The sequence below is a fragment of the Musca vetustissima genome, unplaced genomic scaffold (genome assembly GCF_032173495.1).
Source record: "Musca vetustissima isolate MV318-11 ecotype Yass unplaced genomic scaffold, APGP_CSIRO_Mvet_v1 utg284728, whole genome shotgun sequence".
NCBI classification, from domain to species: Eukaryota; Metazoa; Arthropoda; class Insecta; order Diptera; family Muscidae; genus Musca; species Musca vetustissima.
Window position 1 is genome coordinate 7,192 of NW_026879278.1, and position 19,355 is coordinate 26,546.

The 19,355-nt window shown below is 33.9% G+C and overlaps 1 protein-coding gene across 1 annotated transcript; it reads left to right on the forward strand.

Moving 5' to 3' along the window:
- The first annotated feature begins 17,512 nt into the window (after positions 1-17,512).
- On the forward strand, positions 17,513-18,901 carry LOC133324093 (tigger transposable element-derived protein 1-like). The gene has a single exon (XM_061532979.1). The coding sequence runs from the start codon at positions 17,513-17,515 to the stop codon at positions 18,899-18,901; it is 1,389 nt and encodes a 462-aa protein (XP_061388963.1).
- The last annotated feature ends 454 nt before the right edge of the window (positions 18,902-19,355 follow it).

A 19,355-nucleotide genomic window follows, 5' to 3' on the forward strand; every position in this document is an offset into this window, starting at 1 on the left:
TGGAGGTTGAGATACATTTTGTTGATAACATTTTCAATATAGGTTTTTACATAACACAATGTTCTGTACATAGCGACGTTTTCTAACCGAATTGGCTGTAATAGGCGGGATAAAAAACATTTTTGCAGAGAATTTTTAAATAAGTCCCGCTAAATTTTCGATGTTTTAAAGATCTTATCTGCGTCTCCCTGCAGAAGTGGCTGCAATTTATTATTCAGATATCTTGGCAAGTTAAACCAATTTAAACAGGGAACCTGTGAATGGCCGGAACATATTGTTGCTAAAGACTATTTAGGGTCTAGTATTCTATGTGCGCAACATTTGAAGACTATCTGGATAGACAGAATATATTCTGCAGGTTATTTTAATAGGTCTTCTATTCACAGAATGCTCTCAGTTCTTCAATAGGTAATCTACAGAATAAAGAAATTCCATATGGTCGATTTCGGAACATTTCGATCCACACAAATTCTTCCACACGCATACCCAAAATACTTGTGTGAATTGAAGCAAAAATTTTGAAGGTTGTATTGGAGGCCTCAGTTTGAAGTTTTTTAATCTTTCGAAAATCATTTATGGAATCCGTTAGATGTTTTTATACTCTACGTAAATATATTGCCTGTAACGCCGCGGTATTAGTCCTAGATCCACTTATTCGGACGGGATCAGTCATCGGTCCCGTCCGAATACATTGCTCCGCTCCGTATCAAATATACCGTGCCCCAAAAATCACTTGGAAGATGTGAAGGCCTTTTATAGATGGCCTGTGAAGGACTTCAGTCCATCAATGATTTGTCCAAGGATTTCAGTCTAAGGAAGACCTGAGTCTTCTTTTTTTAGACAGAGATGTTTTTATATTTGTGAACATGAAATGTGGAAGGCTGTTTGAAGGCCTCTGGTTGGCGTTTTTTATACCCTCCACCATAGCTCCATACTATGGTATATTAATTTTTATACCCTGCACCATAGTATGGAGGGTATATTATTTTGTTTTTTCCGAAATAGTCATTTCCGACCCTATAAAGTATATATATTCTTGATCAGCGTAAAATTCTATGACGATATAGCTATGTGCGTCTGTCTGTTGTAATAACTCTAGCGTCTAAACGAACTGAGATAGATCGCCAAAATTTTGCATAGAGTCTTTTGTCTGCAGGCAGGTTAAGTTCGAAGATGGGCTTTATCGGTCCACGTTTAGGCATAGCTCCCATATAAGGGTACCCCCCCAATTTTCGGTATTTTGAGGCTCTTGAGCGCGTTTTTCAACTGAATTCGCTGAAATTTGGTACATTGAGTTCTTATTGGGTAGCAAATCTCTCCACTAAAAATTTTAAATATGGGTCCATATTTTCGGATAGCCCCCATATATAATGGTACGCCCAATTTTGCGGTATTTTGGGGGGTTTGATCGCATTTTTCGACCGAATTCGCTGAAATTCGCAACTTTGAGTTCTTATTCAGCAACAAATATCTATACTAAAAGTTATAAATATAGGCCAGTTTTTTCGGGTAGCCCCCATATAAGGGTATCTCCCAATTTTCGGTATTTTAGGGTTCTTGAGCGTGGTTTTTAACCGAATTCGCTGAAATTTGGTACATTGGGTTCTTATTGGGTACTTAATTTCCCCAATAAAAATTATAAATATAGGTCCACTTTTTCTGGTAGCCCACATATAAGGGTACCTCCCAACTTCCAGTTTTTGTGGGGGTTTTGACCGGATTTTTTTCACCGAATTGGCTGTAATTTAGTAATTTGAGTTCTTATTGGGTAGCAAACCTCTCCACAAAAAATTCTAAATATAGGTAAATTTTTTCGGGTAGCCCCCATATAAGGGTACCCACAACTTTCGATATTTTGAGGTTCAACCGAATTCGCTTTGGTATTTTTAGTCGTATATGGTAACAAATCTCCCCACCAACAATTAGTAATATTCACCCCTTTTTAGGGGTAGTCCTCATATAACCCCCTTTTTATACCCTTCACCACACTGTGGTACGAAATTTGGTATAGTGTACTGAATAAGGTCTAGAATGATGTGTGTTAAGTTGCTGATGTTTGTTTTTGGTGTACATAATGGTTTACATAAATCGGTTTTGCAGAATTATCGGTATATGCCCACTTTTTGGTATGTTCTCTATATTTTCATTGCATGTATCTGTCAGTATAACATTTTGAGTTTGGTTCTAAAACTCTGTTGTAATCATTTCACCTGCGGAGGATAGCGAGATAAAAAAATAGAACGTAAGGTTCGATAATGAACTACAGCCGCATTTAGACCTAGCCCCTGTATGGTGGTTCCAGAAGGAGTGAACCGATATTCCACATCTTCTAATTTGAACTAAGTTTGGAAGAAATAATAAGATGGGCAAAGTTTGGATGGAATCTAAATTTTCTGAAACGGATTAGGTCCAAAGAAACATGGGATCTAGAACCAATATTTCGATGAGGCACATTTTCGCCGTGTTAAAGTGTATACACCCTCATTAGCCATAAGGCTGAGGGTATAATTATCTGTTAAAAACTTCTGAAATTTGTATTATGGTTTACATAATCCGTTTTTAGAAATGTCGGTATAGGTCCACTTTTTGGTATTTTCCCTATATTTTCATTTCTAGTACCTGTCAGTATATCTATGGTGGAGGATATCCACAGTTCGCCCCGGACTAACTTATCGCTTTTTCACTTGTTTTTTTTTATCAAAAAATCTTTTGAAAGGCATTTATGGAACAACTTCGAATTGCTTTTTCTCCATAGAAAATAATGAAATACCCCCTTCCCCCAGAAGACCTGTAGAAGCTTCCGTTTATTTCCAACTACCAAATAAATGTTTTACACTTTATATAATGACAGGAAACCGAATCGTGTAAAAACATTACACTTTTTGTTTAGGCGATTGCTCACATTTAATACCACACTTCAATTATGGGAAAACTCAATTTGTTATGATGCCGCTGTTGTTATTATTATATGGCGTTCACTGGATTGTTGTTTGCTTGTTATTATTTTTTCAAGTGAGCCACTCATATAAATAGTTTCAAATATGAATAAAAAACAACTATTGGCTATTTACTACATCACTGAAACAAACCCCAATTTCATTAATAGTTTGGCAGAAAATTGTTAGATTTGTGTGTGTGTGTGCGCGTTTGTGGTTTTCTATTTACTGTTGTTGATGCTTTTTTGTGTGCATTGAATTGTGTTTTTTTTTTCTTCTGAGCTTCGGAAAACCACAATTCTCTGTTGCAAAAGCGAAAATAAAAACTATGAAAACTATTTTGGTATGCTCGCTCACGTTTATTTATTCATTTCAAATAGTCGTTAGTGGAAAATGTGTTCTGTTCTCCGTTCGTTGTTATTTTTGTTGTTGTTCTTGTTCTTTTCATTGTTTCACGTTCACTGTTATCCCGAACAGCATGCTTTGAAGGACGAAATTACAATCGCCTCGCTCCGCTCCCCTAGCTCATCAATGTGTCGATGTGTTTGTCAAAAAGTTCACTGTTGAATGGAAATGTTGGTGGAAATACGCGTTAGTTTGTCGAGTAGTTTTTCATAATTGGGAAATGTATAAGTACTTTGTGAATTCTGCGATTTTCGTCGAACAACTTTGCTACGTGTTTTGTATGAAATATCATTAGACAATGGGATGGGTCGGTATGCTCGTTTCGTAAATAGATTTAAGGTGGAACGAGGAAATGTTATTAAGGAATTTCGAAAATATAATCAATAATAATATTGTGGTCATGAAAAGTTCTCCGGAGGGGAGGATGCATCTTCATAGTGGTATTAAAACTGTGGGAGGTAGATTATCCAAAATAAGTATTTGTATTCGTGATTGTATTTATACCCTTCACCACACTGTGGTACAGGGTATTATGTCTTTGTGCATATGTTTGTAACAGACAAAAGGAAACGAGATAGACACATTGTTCCTTTTGAGAATATGCATAGAATCACATTCTAAGTCGATTTATGCATGTCCGTCCGTCCGTCTGTCGATGTTAAATTGTAAACAAAGTACAGGTCGCATTTATAATCCGAATTGGATGAAATTTGGTATAGGTCACTTATTCGGCCCAAGGACGAACCCTATTGAAATTGGGAAAAATCGGTTCAGATTTAGATATAGCTCCCATATATATATTTAACCAATTTAATGTAAACGGTCCCTATATATCTTTTGATTTCACGAAATTTGGTACAGCCTAATCATTTAGGTCTAGAATGATGTGTGCCAAGTTTCGTGAAAATCGGTCCAGATTTAGATATAGCTCCCATATATAGTTTCGTCCGATTTTATGTAAATGGTGCACCAATGTCCCTATATATCTTTCGATTTGCACGAAATTTGGCATAATGTACTGAATTGAGCCTAGAATAATGTCTGCCAAGTTTCGTGAAAATCGGTCCAGATTTAGATATAGCTCCCATATATAGTTTCGTCCGATTTTATGTAAATGGTGCACCAATGTCCCTTTATATCTTTCGATTTGCACGAAATTTGGCATAACGTACTGAAATGATCCTAAATTGATGTCTGCGAAGTTTCGAGAAAATCGGTCCCGATTTAGATATAGCTCCCATATATAGTTTCATCCGTTTTTAAGTAAATGGTACACCAAAGACCCTATATATCTTTCGATGTGCATGAAATTTGGCATAACGGTATTAACAATTCCACTCTGGCCATCTTATATGTCCCGATATCTTCCAATACACCCCAGTAAATTTTTACTCCCGTCGCTTATGCCATTTTCCCCAAGACAACACTAAAACGCACTCACAACCCAGCAAACAAAAACCCGTAACATTCTTAACTGGTTGTAATGCAACAACGGAAAATCCAGAAACATGTACCCTTGTGACAGTCTCCAAGTACATGCAAGGCATTCAAAGGACACCATTGTAAATTGAACATATTAATATTTGCTTTCCGTGTGTGTGTGTGTTGGGGTGAGTGCGCGACGGCACACAAGCTTTGTGAACACATTTTTAGTTTAAAGAGACATTGTATAGTTGTTGTCATATGGAAATATAAGAGGACTTGCATTAAATATCAGTTAACGTACATTTACAATACATTGGCGAGGGCCCAGAGATGGAGACATACAGAGAGCGAGAGAGACAGAGAAAGTGTGAATCAATAATGATATGCAAAACGTTTTAGAATATTGAATTAATACATTATAGTGTTTATTGTATGATTAAAATTAAATATTTAAACAAAGTCCTGGCCTGTGTCTCTCATACTCTACTTGGCTCTCTTTCTGAGAAATCACAGTCTCTTTAGTTTCCCTTGTGAATTAATATTCACAAACAGACGTTGGAAAAATGTATAGCAAAGCCGATGGCTAGTTTTCTCATAATATTATGCGATTGGTGATATCTTCACACTAACGATTAGGTCAGATTAGTGTCGGAGGCACAACAAAATAAATAAAATGTATTATTGTTAAACGTATTTGTTTATAACATGCTTATAAAATATGGAATATAAATATAATTAAAATAAGTAAACTAAAAATAAATAATAATTAAAAATTTTGATAAAGGTTATAGACCATTGGTCAATGATAATTTTCTGCATAAAAATTCCCAACCAATGTAAATCCCAAAAAATAAAAAATTACAACGAATTTGTTTTGGATATTCAAAGTACCCTTGAAATGAAAATTTTGTGCACGTTTTTTAATTCACTGCTATAATTTAAAATTTGGAAAAGTAAAATAGTTTTACCTAATATTATTAATATTTGTCAAAGTTTTAAAATTTTTTGATAAGCAAATTGACTTACCAATGAATACCAAAAAGCAAATTCATTTGAAAAACGTGCCCAAATTTTAAATATTGTGGGGTACCATGTTATGGGGTCCGTATTAAATTAAAAAAATGTGTCCAAAATTGCCAATATATCGAATAATGGGGGATACCGTTATATGGGCGCTATTTTGAAACTTGGGTCCATATTAATAATTTTTAGTACGGATATGTGTTACTCAGTGCAAACCAAAAATACTAAATGGCCAATTCGGTGGAAAAACGTGTTCAAAATCCCTAGAATGTCATTATATGGGGGCTACACCCAAACACTTACCGATATATCCCAATTGCAATACCAAACACCCTAGGAGTACTAGCAATGCCGTCTGTGCAAAATTTGAGATCGCTATCTTAAATAGTGCGTTCTCTATCGTGATTTCAACAGAAGGACATGCCTAAATCGGCATAGAACTTTATTCTGATCCACAATATAAATACTTTGTGGGTGAATATTTCGAGGTGTTGCGAACGGAATGACAATTTTAATATACACTCCACCTTATGGTGGTATAACTACAACGAATATGGTTGCAAAACTGACTGAAAACCCAAAAATAAGAAAATTTGGGAGATAAGTTTATATTGTTTCTTTCTTGAGGGATAACCTAAACGGTCAAGTTACAGCCAATTCGATTAGAAATCGTAAGGAACCCTTATAAAAAATAAATTGTTGTAAATTTGATTGGAATGCGTGTTCCAAGTTCCAACAATGCAGAGTACCGCTAACGTGGGACTTTATCAAAAGTGAGATAACCTAAAATGTCAAGTTACAGCCGAATCATATAGAAAACGTTTCCAATAATAGGGTTATCTCTCCAGACTAGATCCATATACCTAAAATAAATCTTCAAAATAACTTGCATAATAAAAATCTTTCAATTAAATTGAAGGCATGTCCAAAATGAGGAACAATATTATTTAAGTAGATTTGTCACCCTATCACCACAATCCAAATTGTTAAATTCTAATCTTCAAAATACCAAAAATCGGAAAAGGTATTGAACATGCCGAAAATTTGTTGCCAGGACATTTCCTAATCTCAAAACCAGTAAGGAATGCAGTAAAGTCGGACGGGGCCGACTATATGATACCCTTCACCACTTTGGGTATATTCAACAGATGGGATCCTAACAGACGTCGCATTTTTGAAGGACCATTAACATGAATTTAAACATGTCATTCTGCAACCTATACTAAATTTTGGTCAGATATAGAGTTGCTTCTTAACATGGGACAAAATTATGTAAATAAATGTAAAGCAATATATCGAAATTTAAACCGATTTCATCCAAACTTGTCACATGTTCGGCCACATTTTGATTTCTTCATTTACTTATAAATCCAAATTTCGTGCAAATAGAAGGATATATAGGGACTTTGGTGCACCATTTACAAAAAATCTGGCGAAAATATATATGGGAGTTATATCTAAATATTCAGTGCGTTATTCCAAATTTCGTGCAAATCGAATGACATAAAGGGACTTTGGTGCACTATTTACCTAAAATCGGACGAAAATATATATGGGAGTTATACTTAAATCTGTACCGATTTTCACGAAATTTAACACACATCGTTCTAGACTTAATTCAGTACGCTGTGCCACATTTCGTGCAAATCGAAGGATATATAGGGACTTTGGTGCACTATTTAACTAAAATCGGACGAAATTATATGTAAGAGATGTATCTAAATCTGAACCGATTTTTACGAAAATTAACATACATCGTTCTGGGCTTAATTCAGAATGCTATGCCGAATTTCGTGGAAATCGAAGGATATATAGGGACTTTGGTGCACCATTTACCTAAAATCGGACGAAAATATATATGGGAGCTATATTTAATCCGAACCGATTTTCTCGAAACTTGGCACACATCATTCTCGACCTAATTCAGTACTCTGTGCCAAATTTCTCGCAAATCGAAAGATATAGAGGGACTTTGGGGCCCCATTTATCTTAAATCGGACGAAAATATATATGGGAGCTATATCTAAATCTGAACCGATTTTCTCCAATAGGGTTCGTTTTTGGGCCAATTAAGTGACCTGTGCCAAATTTCATCCAAATCGGATCATAAATGCGATCTGTACTTTGTTAACAAAAATACATGGACGGACGGACAGACGGAAATGCATAAATCGACTCAGAAAGTGTCTATCTCGTTTCCTTTTGCCTGTTACAAGCATATACACAAAGACATAATACCCTGTACCACAGTGTAGTGAAGGGTATAAATATTACAAATGATAATTATGGGATATAAGATTTAAAAATGTGGCCGACAACAGTCAATGTGGACATTCTTTCAGAAAATTAATTTAAACAAGTGTTTTCAGTCATTTTCATAGTCGGATTATCGTAGTAAATATTTCGATATTGAGCTCCAGAACTATACGATGAAAGTTTTAAAAGTTTCGGTTTCCCACAAGTATATAGCAGCATCAAATATGGATATTAGGCCAGCTATTTAGTACTTCATTTGTTAATCTCGACTAGAAAATCGATTTAGGTAAGCGTGTAATCAATGTATAGGTTGAAGTCGTATTGTATCATTTCGTATATAATTTCTTATATATGGCAGCAATATTTTTTGATAACTGAAGTATTTACAGAGGTCGGCAAATTCGAATATTGTTTAATATTGTCATTATTACACCATAGAGGCAATTGTCAGCAAATCTTCCACAGACATGTCCAACATTATTTTATACCCAAACAAGAAAAAAAACTTTGATCTGCCCTTTGAACTCGAATTGGCACTGTCTCAAATGACAAAATTTAATTAGCTGTATATTACTAACAGTCGTCACATATATATTTATATGTAAATGTAATAAATATATATGAACTAAAATATTTTATTATAGGATTTAAATATATTCCCCTGATTTTTGTTTTTGTTTTTTTAACAAACCCCCAAAAAATGTATACGTTGACAGGAAATAATTCATGTGCTTCGAACGGAACTCAACTATTTAATGGCTTTCAAAATGGCTTGCATATCGGCGACAATGGGTGCACCGTCCGTCCAACCAACCTTCCAACTAACAAACCAATATCCCTTACAACACATTGTTAGACAATTGTGTTGCTGTTGTATGCTGCTAAGTTGTGCGGTGTCATAAATTCTGGGTGACATTTGGTGTTAACCTTTGCAAAATGCCATATATCGTAAAGATTTACCCAAAATGTATAAAAGTCACTATATATGTGTATGTGTGTGTACATGTGTTGGTGAAAAACAACTGCAATTTTGGTAATAAATTGCCCACCCCAAAATCTGACTAAGTGTCATGTATGCTGCAGAAAAAAAAACAAAAACCAAAAAGGATGTATAATCACGAACTGCTGCTGCTTGTTGGTAAAGTCAGCAGCAGACAATGAAACACATGTTAGAAGGTATCCGAAATCTAAGTTTATGTCTGTATATACTACGACAAAGAAGTTGTTTTGACAGCCAATTTTAATTAGTCCATTCCAGCACCAATGAGATTTTATGCATGCAAAGGAAATTGAAAATTAAAGTTGAATCAATGAATGACCGTCGGGGGAAATTCAGGTTTGATATGCAATTTCAGTGGGGTGTCTTGAATGCTTAGAAAGATTTTTTTGTTTCTTTGAAGGAAACGCTCATTTTCAATTTTAAAGTTACATAAAATCGGGCAACTCTATATATATGAGAGTTATATCTAAATCTAATCTGATCGCCAGCTTGAATTATTTTTTTTTGTAGCGAGTTTTTCACATTTGAAATAATTCTCTGACTAAAACTTTACTCGTAACTCTTGGTCAATTGTTGGCAATTTTTTCTCGTCTCGTTTCTTTCTTCGAAAAGATGAATAAACCAGTGACGATTCAAGGCCAAATACACACACACAAACGTACATTAATAATAGCATCTCTTAAAATTGCATATTCATTGGGAGTCGTAAATTCGATATGTTCGACAATATGAAAAAAATAAAATGAACCAAGACATAGTCGCCGGGTACCACATTCTTCAAGGCGACCATAAAAACATGCAATATTTACCAACTTTGTGAACATTTTGTACCATCTTTGTCCATGGTTTTGTTGGTGGTGTTGCCACTGCCAATAATGGCTGTAGCAGATTTTTACTGCATCAGCAGAAAATCAGAGGAAAACTTTCACATGGAAATGGAAACTTCCCAATAGTTTTGTTACACAGAATTTTTGTTTTCTCTTTGAGGTTTCTTTAATTTGGTCCCTTCAGAGAATTTCTTTTCATTTCTGCTCTGTTCTTTTTTTGCTTTTTTATGCGTTTTTTCAATGTCGTTTTTTGTTTTCTCCTTCTTCTTCATTTTGATATTTGACATGCTCCCTACTATATAATCTGCGAAAAAAAGAAGAAGTAGAAACAAAAATTGCATGAAATTATACAAACGAAGTTTTTTCGGGTAGTTTTCTTTTCATCGGGTTTATTTTCTTTGCCATTTTTACAATTTCCTATTTTTTCTTCAATGAACTTTTGTGAATGTTTCCGTTGTTGTCGGTGGTGGTGTTGGCGGTTACAATTGTCCCCAGATTTCTCAAGCTTAAGTATGTCAAATGAAGTACATACTCAGAATTTTCTTGTATTTCTCGTACGTAAATTTCATGAAAGTTTTCAGTTTTTCTTATTTTGTTGAGTTATTTTCCAACTGAATTGTGAGGGAACTTCATCGTCGTAGTTTTTTCATTTTAATGAGATAAATGTCAAAAGGTTTAGCAAAACAAGTTTAATTTCGCTTGCAAAGCTTCATCAATTAAATAAGTTGTTCGGTGAATTTAAGTGCATAAATTTTTTAAATGTGTGTGACATTTGAAAGTTCGAAATCAGCTCTCAGTATATATTTATTCGGCTGGGTTAAAATTTTTGAAATATCATAACAATTATAACAGAAAGAAGCAATAATGGCGATAATCAATTTTGGTCCTTTGAATGTGAATATCTCGAAGTGTTTCGTACTCTTTACTATGGCGGAGGGTATGGAAATATTTCAAAATTATTGGGAAATTCCACTGGATATGGCACATCGCCCATATTAGGGAACACCTCAATATTCAGTATTTTGGTCAGGTTTTTCAACCGAATTGGCTGTAATTTTATATTTGGGGTTATCGTTGGATAGAAAATCTTCCAATTAAAATCATTTAGTATCAATTTTGACCCGAGTTCGGGCCGTAATTTGGCATTTCGGGACCTTGATGGGTAAAGAACTTCTTTGCAGATGGGTAAAGAACTTCTTATTTATACCCTACACAACTATGTTGTCAGGATATTATAGCTCTGTGCAACCCTAAGAGTTTGTAACGCCGCGAAATATTGGTCCTAGACCCATCTTCAAGTACACCGATCGTCATATCTCGACCAGCTGAGACGATCTAGGCAAGTGTGTCCGTCCGTCTGTCCATTATAATTTGTAAACACGATACAGGCCACAGTTATGGACCAATCGTCACGAGATTTTGCGTGTAGGTTGGGTTCTGGCCAATGAAGACCACTATGGTTCTTGGTAAATGTCGGAAATATTTAGGCCTATCGACCAGCTGAGACGATTAGGGATGTGTGTCAGTTTTTCCGTCGGTCCATTATAATTTGTAAACACGATACAGGCCACAGTTATGGACCAATCGTCACGAGATTTTGCGTGTAGGTTGGGTTCTGGCCAATGAAGGTTTTTAGTAAATATCGGTTAATATTTAGGGGATGAAATGGACCAAATGCTTAATTTTTGTTAGTTTTTCTGGCCGCAAATATGACCCGAAGGGGATCAGGCCAAAGAATAAGCTTGCCTGTTTTGATAAAGATCGGTCAATATGTAGCGGGTCAAATAGACCCAGACTTTTATGTGAAAAATGTCAACATTTTTATTCTATGGCTTTTACATTTACACAGAATGACATAGACCCCAGAAGTTGATAGTATATTCAAAAGGAGTGGTTGACGTTTAAATTGTTACCAATTATATTGTCGTATGTATTCGGAAGTGGGAGTTAAATTTAAATATTTACAGGTGCCTACGTATTCATATATATATATATATATATATATGAAATAATGCCCCTGCTCGAAATAAACATTCGCAGATTTCCGGGGTAGTTGTTTAGGGTATGGTAGGCACCGTTCGACTATACTGCTCCGCTCATTGGTGTGTATATAATTTAAACTCAGTTGGTAGCACTTCTGTCCCCTGCTAGATATTACCAATATGCTCAATAATTCTATTGAATCCCCAGTTAAAAATTCTGGGCTGATATAGCTATGGCTGTCTGCTAAAGTAAAAAATGCATGTTATGGCGTGGCCGGGAAAAAATATTCCGAAAATATGTCAGGGTAAGAAAGAGTAGCTGTTGATTTCTAATCCATCAAGAAATATTGAAAATATTGCTCCGCACACGGAATATAGATCCGCAGAAAGTTAGTGTTCCGTGGCAGTTGTGTAGGGTATAATATTGTCGGCCCGTTCAACTATACTGCTCCGCTCACTGGTTTATATTTGTTTTTATTCAAAACTATGGTTCCCTTTATATCTTTCGATTTGGAATTGGAAAATTTGGCATAGCGTACTGAATTAAGTCTAGAATGATGTGTGTTAAGTTTCACGAAAACAGGTTCATATATAGATATAGCTCCCATATATATTTGCGTCCTATTTAAATTAAATGATGTACCAAAGTCCCAGTATATCTTTTGATTTGGATGAAATCTGGCATAGCGTACTAAATTAAGCCTAGAATGATGCGTGTTAAGTTTTGTGAAAATCGGTTCAGATTTAGATATAGTTCCCATATATATATTTTCGACCGATTTAATATAAATGGTGTACTCAACTCCCTGTACATCTTTCGAGTTGGACGAAATGTGGCATATAGTACTGAATTAAATCTAGAATGATTAGTGCTAATTTTCGGTTCAGGTTAAGATATAGATTTCGATTTTAATTTTTCAAGATTTTCAAAGGGCTGGTAAATCAATACCAATGCTTGTAACTTTGCACATATATAATTAAAAGAGAAGAAAAATAATTTCCAAAAAAATTTTGTAATTGTTTTGTTGTTGTTGTTTTTTTTTTTGTAATTAAAGAAAAGTCCTTATTTTTGATGGCAGGCATGATAACTCCCCACTGGAACATCGGAATCCGAAAATTCTAAAGGTGTTAGAAAGAGCACATGTCTGTCTTTCGTATAAACTAGTATTATTGACTTCGCTCTAAAATTAACGAAATGGCGGATCTTTGAAAAAATATTTTTGGAAAATCGCCGATTTTTTACCAAAACCCGAGTTAAAAAATAAGGAAGATCTTCACCGATTGGCTATATCCTAGTTCATACGATAGCTATACATTCCTAGAGAATCGTGTACAAATTTGGAATCGATTGGGTCATTAGTTTTTGAGTTATCGTGCCCGCCATTCCCAAAAAAAAAATGAGAAGCCCTTCAGCCGTCACTTGATGCTGACACAATAAATCGGCTATATCTTCAAGAGTTCTTGAGATTTTCTCTTGAAATGTTGTAGGGACATTCTTGAATTAGTGTAGATTCGAATAAAACCAAACAAAAATTTGACCCCGAGAATGGGGGGTCCCCTTAATGTTATTTTATGATCCCTTTGTGGGAACACTGATATGAAATAGTTAGGATACATATGTAGAATATATCCAAAGTGGTGTAATGTATCATATAGTCGGACTTTACTGCTTTCCTTACTGGTTTTTCTGCTCAGATGCACTTTCCCTCCACGAAGCCAGAATACCAAATTACAGTCATTTTGGTTTCAAATTGAGGCCTTAACCATGAAAAGGTCCAAAAAGGAGGATATATTCCATCACCAATGATAAATGTCCTAGATATAATAGAAATGTGTGTGTGCAAAAAGTGCAAGGTCTGTCTCAAATATTGAGATTTATATCTCGTGATTTCAACAGACGAGACTATATATCAGAAATATTTGAAAACATAATTATCGTCCCGTCTCCCATGACTATGTCGAGGCATTTTACAACCAAAATATAAATTTTAATATTAAATATATTCCCTTTTATCATGGAGGATATAACATCACCATGGAAATCTTTTTTTTTATCCCTCCAATTTGAAAATTCACACAACTTCAACACTGCATTTTAACAGATAGTAGTTTTAGGATTAAAATATAATCAGTGTTCTTGCAAAAGATTTAACCTTTTCGACTTAACATATTTGTCATACGAACACAATGTTGTAGTTGTGATTTTAATCCCCAATGGGACTAAACTACACTTTTGAACGCAATTAGAAAAGTTTCTTGGAATAATTTCGAAAAAGAAGATTTTATGATCAAGAACAAAAAAAAAAAAAAAAAGAAAAATCCTATCCCTTGTAAAATTACTGAATAAAAATTCAAATTACATTGAATATTTATGAAGAGCTTAGGAAAAAGTCAAATAGCTTGGCAAAGAGGCTATGTAATAAGTTTTACTGGCAATAGCCGGTGATAAGTATCACATTTTCCATAAGCTGCTAAAGGCTCTTTTTTTGAATGATGGCTACTCATCTTTATGTTTATATACATGTACATACATGTGTGTGTGTGTTTGTACATTTCCTTTGCCTGCAAAAGCTAATCTATGATGAGATAAAACATAAACATGATATGTTTTGGCCTTAAACCATAAACTTGTTACCGGAACTACCGGAGGAACTTTTCATGGGCTAAGTAAGACATATCCAATAAAGAAAAAAAAACTAAGCATTAAAACTAACTAACCAGGAAAATTATTTTCATAGGCCATGAAATCAAAAATGTACCTACATACAGACATACATACTTATGTATGTATTTATGTAAAGAAGTAAGTGAGCAAACATTTATTGAGTGATAAATGCCCAAGCAAACTGAAGAAGCAGAAGAAAAAAATGAACAAACACACACAGACACATACACAAATTGAGATACGTGATGTGCATAATTTTTCAAGAATTTGTAATTGTAATGGGTTGGCGGTGGTGGTGATGTGGCGTGGTAATGGTAGTTATGAGATTAACATGTCAAAACTTTTTTTCATGAAATATATGTACATCCACTATTGTTTATATTCAGATACATTCTGTTATTATTATTAAATTTAAAAATATATATTTTTTATTTCTGATAATAAATTACAATTATTTTTTGTTTTAGCTACTTGTTGAGAAATACCCTAATATTTTATATAATCTAATACAGATGTACATATGTATGTGCATACATATTTTATTTTTATGTGCCATATTTTTTGTGTTTTTTTTGTGCTTTTGAATTTATTTTATGTTCTGTTTTTGTTAGAGCTATCATGTTTTGGCAATTGTAATTTATTCATCAATTCATGTCATAAATCAATTTATGTTTTAAAATAGACATTTATTTAAGGTTTTAGATCAATTTCGAATATGGAGAATATTAGACGAACAATTCGAGTATACTCAAAAACAAAAAATAAAAAAAACTATCATCATTTTGACAATTTCCTACTTGATCAAAACATCACAACCTAAAAAAGACCTTATATGTACCTTGTGGCCAGTGTTGCCAAAACTTTGTTGAGAAAAAATGCTATATTTTGTTTGAAATAGTGCTAGAAAGTGCTAAAATTTAAAAAAAAATGCCAAGACTATGTGCTAAAAAATAATGAGATCTGTACTTCTTACAAATTCATTATATCCTCAAACTTTAAATTTAAATTAAATTTGTTTGCAACACCTCGAAGACCAGAATTGTTAATCATAATAAAAATCTATGTTAGATTTAGCTTTAATTTGATATTTTCCATTCTCTATATGTAGACAAATTTCCTACTAAAAATTATTTAATTTTATATCTTTGATTCTAATCATGGTACAATTATAAAAGGTAACAGCAAATCCCAGCTGATTTGATTCCAACGTAATACTAGTGTCAATGTGAATATGACAAATTATGTTTTTAAAAATAACCCAACAGGAAAATTGGGAACGCATACAATTTGAAATTGTTCTTTATTAAATGTGCTCCCGTATTCAATTTACTCAATCTGCCTGCTGGGAAAGTTTCGGGAAGCAAATCTTTCTTCAAGGAATAACTCGCTATTCCCAGCATTTTCATATGTGTTACACATATATGTGGCAATGGCTTAATTATAGGAAATATGTGGAAGCGATAGAAATATACATTTGAAAGATTTTCATTCATGTTTTTTTCAATTTTTATTTTGAGGATTCGAAAATATTTCATTTTCAAAATAAAAATAATTTGATGATAATTTGTTTGTTTACATTTTTCTGCCAAATGAGTTGCGTTGACCATGTGGTTGTTGTATCGTTTTTTGTACAACAACACTTGCTGTTACCTTCTATTATTATACCATGGATTCTAATTGGGTGTCAAATCTTCCTACTAAAAGGTACCGGTCCGTGTTTTGGTATAGCCTTTATATAACGGTAGGAGCATATTTTTGAAGGGTACAACCACATTTTCTCACCAAAGTAACTGTAATTTCACATTTTGAAGGCTTGTATACATTTATGTAGAAAATGATAAATAAGGTAAAGGTTTGCATAGAGCCCACATTTTTTAAGTTTTGTTTCTGGTAAGGTAAAACATATTTATGCAGAAAATAGTCTGTATAGGTATATGTTTAGACATATCACCCATATAAATGTCATATTTGCTGTAATTTATTATACCCTTCACTACACTGTGGTTCAGGGTGTTATGTCTTTGTGCATATGTTTGTAAGAGGCAAAATGAAAGGAGATAAACGCATAGTTCCTTTTGAGAATATCCGTAGAATCAATTTCTAAGTAGATTTATGTTTGTCCGTCCGTCTGTCTATCCATGTCAAAATATAAACAAAGTACAGGTCGCATTTATGACCCAAATTAGGTGAATTTTGGCATTGGCCACTTATTTTGCTCAAGGACGAACCCTATTGTAATTGGGAAAAATCGGTTCAGATTTAGATATAGCTCCAATATTTTCGTCCGATTTAATGTAAATGGTTTACCAATGTCCCTATATATTTTTCCATTTGCACGAAATTTGGCACAGCGTACTGAATTAAATCTAGAATGATGTGTGTTAAGTTTCCTGAAAATCGGTCCAGATATACACCTAAGTCTGTTTTTACACGGTCTTTTTATACACGGTTTTGATATAACACGGTTTGAAAATTTAAAATTTTTAATTTTTTTTACACGATTTTATTCTATTTAGCACGATTTTAAATTTTATGTACTTAAATTTTTTTTGTCAAATTTAATTTTTACGAAGTATGTTCATATCACAAAAAAGTATTTATGAAAGAAACAAGTCTGAAACCATCGATAGTATTGATACAACAACCACAAGGAAACGATAACACAAACGCATGTCGTTTCCTTGTGGTTGTTGTATTTTCGATAACATATAACGCGACGGATGGTTCAACGCGAGCATTCTGCACTAATTTAGGGGAATTTCCTGTATGTGCAAATTTACTGGTCAGAGCAATTGAAACGTGTTAATATTTTGTGACCTGTCAATGCAATAAGACGTGTTTGGCAAAGAAATTTTTTGCAGGCAAATTTTATTTTCCATTAAATTCAATTTTAACGCATTAAGATAAAAGGTAAGACAACATATATTTTGTATTTATCCAATTATTTATGTTTTTTTAATTTTGTTAAATATTTTATGTATCCCTAAAAGGAAATGTCAGATATAAAACTAAAACGGAAGGCAATTTCTTTGGAAACCAAGATTAAAATTTTAGATCGCCTTCGAAATGGAGACGGCTCAACTGCTCTTGGTAAAACGTTTGGTTTAACTGAAGCCACAATAAGAACTATAAAGAAAAATGAAATTGCAATTAGGCAATCGGTGATTTCTGAAACGTACCTATCTGTTAAGTCTTCATCATACACTAGAGATGCTGTTAAAGAAAAAATGGAAAAAACACTCATAATATGGCTGGAGGAAAATGCTCAAAAAAGAATTCCCGTAGACGGAAACAATATCAAACAGCAAGCATTAAGGTTCTCTAAATCGCAGAAAAGTGCTGGGGGTTTTAAAGTTGAAAAAGATCGAGTCACATTTTTATTGTGCAGTAACGCTTCTGGAGATCGGATTTTAAAGCCCCTGCTTATCAATCGTGCATTAAAGCCTCGAGCAATGAAAGGTGTCGATTTTGATAAATTGCCGGTTATTTGGATGGCCAATAAAAAAGCATGGGTGACGACTACAGTTTTCACAGACTGGTTCATTAAATATTTTGTGCCAGAAACTAGAAAATATTTGAATGAAAAGGGCTTACAATTTAAAGTTCTTCTTCTGTTGGTAGACAATGCACCCGGGCATCCTCCGTTGGAACACGAAAATGTACAAGTTTTGTTCCTGCCACCAAATACCACATCCCTAATCCAACCACTGGACCAAGGAATCATCGCAACATTCAAAACTTATTATATCAAACGAACATTCCAGTACATTTTGGACACTTTGGATAGGGATAAAACTCTAACAGTAATTGATGCCTGGAAAAAGTTTTCTATCAAAGATTGCGTTACACATGCTGCTTTAGCATTGTCAGATTTACGACCATCAACCTTAAACGGATGTTGGAGAGCAATTTGGCCAGAATGTGTAAAAAGTAAAAATCCTGTGGAGAAAAATACAAACGAATATCCCAATATAATTGCTTTAGCACACGCAGTTGGTGGGGAGGGTTTTGATGACTTGGTATTTGATGACATTGAGGAACTGATGATTGATAAAGTTCTTAGCGAAGACGAAATATTACATTTTGCCTCACAGAATGCTGATGTTATAGAAAGCAGTGATAGTGAAGAACCTGAAAAATTAACTGAAAATTTAATTCAAGAAGGGCTTCAACTTGCAAAAAAATTAGGACACCATTTCGTCAAAAATGATCCCAATGTCGAAAGAGCTGCACAATTCCAACGTGAGCTGAATTCTTGTATGGCTCGTTACAAGGAATTATACAAAGAGGTAGCAAGAATTGGCGAACAACGGCTCATAACAGAGTTCATTTTTCAAAATGTAGATGCCGAACGAGCAAGAGAAAGTCCGGTTCAAAATTAGTCCAACGATGATAGTGAATGTATACGCGTTCGAAGCAAGCGAATGCGAATAACTGATGACGACAGCAAATAAATTTATGTTGTTGTATTTATGATTATCACTTATTCTATTTTATTTTTTACCTTAAATATTGAATAACCTATTCTTTTTGTTCAAAACATAGTTTTTTAGTTCCTGAACTTGCCATACATTTAATTTATATTAATTTAAAGATTAGAGTGCATATCTTTTTTATCATTATTGTGAAAATAAGCATTATATATTTGATTCAATAAAATAAACATGAATTCTTGTTCTTCAAAATTCTTGTTTTTCACTAATTTTAATAGGTTTTAGAGATTAGGAACCAATCACCCATTTTTGTATAAGATCAATGTCTTTTTTTACACGGCTTTTTCTGGAACTAATCTACCGTGTAAAAACAGACTTAGGTGTATATAAATATATAGCTCCC